The sequence below is a fragment of the Octopus bimaculoides genome, chromosome 7 (genome assembly GCF_001194135.2).
Source record: "Octopus bimaculoides isolate UCB-OBI-ISO-001 chromosome 7, ASM119413v2, whole genome shotgun sequence".
NCBI classification, from domain to species: Eukaryota; Metazoa; Mollusca; class Cephalopoda; order Octopoda; family Octopodidae; genus Octopus; species Octopus bimaculoides.
In genome coordinates this window covers 56772603-56774635 of record NC_068987.1, presented here as the reverse complement: position 1 = coordinate 56774635, position 2033 = coordinate 56772603, and the positions used below count along the sequence as shown (strand labels likewise).

The 2033-nt window shown below is 33.7% G+C and overlaps 1 protein-coding gene across 2 annotated transcripts in view; it reads right to left on the bottom strand.

Annotated features, from left to right (window-relative positions):
- LOC106873894 (uncharacterized) overlaps positions 1–2033 on the bottom strand; it is a 161052-nt gene that overhangs the window by 4028 nt on the left and 154991 nt on the right. For both annotated transcript variants that reach the window (XR_008264623.1, XM_052969704.1), the window contains exon 3: positions 588–1013. Coding sequence is in view for 1 of the 2 variants with exons in the window: in XM_052969704.1 (XP_052825664.1) it covers positions 616–1013 (398 nt within the window). In the remaining variant the exon portion in view is untranslated. The remainder of the gene's footprint in view (positions 1–587; positions 1014–2033) is intronic.

Here is a 2033-nt window from a genome sequence, read left to right as displayed (position 1 = left end):
CTGTATGGTAAGTAGCTTGCCTACCAACCACATAGTTCCGGGTTCAATCCCACTGTTCAGTCCCCTGTTTACTCCCCGGGTTCAGTCCCAATTGGCAAGTGTTTTCTGCTATAGCCTCGGGCCAACCAAAGCCTTGTGAGCGGATTTAGCAGACGGAAACTGAAAGAAACCCGTCGTATATGTATATATATATATATATATATATCCCTTACAATCGCTTGACAACTAATGTTGGTGTCTTTACGTAACTTAGTTGTTCTGCAAAAATGACTTATAAAATAAATGTCAGGCCGAAGAAAAAGTAAGTACTGGAGTTGATTTATTCGATTAAACTCTTTAAGACGGTGTTCCAGCTTGGCCACAGTCCATTGATTGAAATAAGTAAAAGGATAAAATAGAAGATTCCAAGCAAATCAGTTTCTGGCGCACAAGATAATTGCCGATGCTATTTTTCAGGATTACCGTTTTTCCATATTCCGATCTTCCCATTTTTAAAATAAACGATGATGTTATATGTACCTAGTATCGGAATCATATTAAATACAATATTTAATTAAAAAAAAAAAATTATTGTTTCTAAAACTTACCTTTAATCTTCCATGATTCAAATTACGTCTAATGATAACTTTTCGAGACATTTTCATAATAATTTCCATTAATTTTTCCGATTACAACTTTGATAATACAATGTTTGCCACAGGATGCAGTTCGAACCAATTTTCCTAAATAACGGCCCCCTGAATTACTGTTTGCGAAAGCTGCTCGTGCTTCCTGCAGTAACATCTTGGTGTCTGGGTCCTGCTTGAAATGATTTCCATAGTAATCCCCCTGGTGAATAAAGTCCCTTGAAAATGTCATCATATTTTTCAGTTTGTTATTTACCATTTGTCTCATATATTCACCATAACCTTTATAACTATTTTGTACGTTATAGAGCCAGTTCGATGTAAAAGGTCGGGGATCATCCATTCCAAAATCCATAAAAGTTTCAGGCCATGGATTTTCATAACAATCTGCGAAAAGAAGCAACATATATATCATCCAGATAATAACATTATAACGTGCATTTCATAGATCCTCTACAATTATCGGCCACCATATGCTATAAAACAGCAGGAATACTCTTATTACTGGATATACATGTGGAAATCCGTTAGGGCACGCAGAATTTATACAAAATAATTATAGTGCAAGAAGATGGAATGCACAGGCTTTAATCCAAATCACCACAATTGTTTCTGTGCATCACCAACAGCTGTTAGTTGTTGAGTTTTTAAAATTATACATATTATTATATAAATATGATCCAGCAATAGCTGTGTACTTGCACGCCATCAGGTGAGTAGATTTGTGAGTACTGAAGAACCATCTATAGTTTCCCATTGTTTTATACCCATATTTTGTTTTTAGCATTCCTTTGATAAAGAACATGCAGTTTCAAATAGACACATATCATTAAAAAATACCTAATAAATTAATGGAAAATTGAAAAAACAAAAAAAAAAGTGATTTATAAAATAAATCGAACAGAATTCAGCAATGGAAATAAAGAATCAACAGTATTAAATAAAAATTAACAAAACCTTAAATTCAGTCTTTTCTTTTGCATAAACAAGTCTCGCCATTTATGAAGATAGATTAACACTCTAAGACAGGGGTTCTCGACCATTTTTTTTAATCTATGGACTCCTTGATTACTATTTTATTGTGGTAGTCATTCGATGTAAAAACAAAAACTAGTTTTATAGAAACTTCGGGTCTTTTTTAAAACGGGGGCCACATTTTTCATTAACGAAACACTTTGAAACTTGGAACACTGGTAGAATGTGTCATATAAAACATCTTTTTCTCTTAGTCTTCTTAAAACAAAAAGAAATCCCTAAGTTATTCCATGTTAAAGTTGTCGTATTTCTGTAATTTCAACCAATCACTGACGTCCATTCAGCCGATATACATTAAGTGCCGACTACATAAACAAACGATTCTGAAACAATTTTATCGGTGATAGGGTTAGGGTTAGGGTTAGGGTTAGG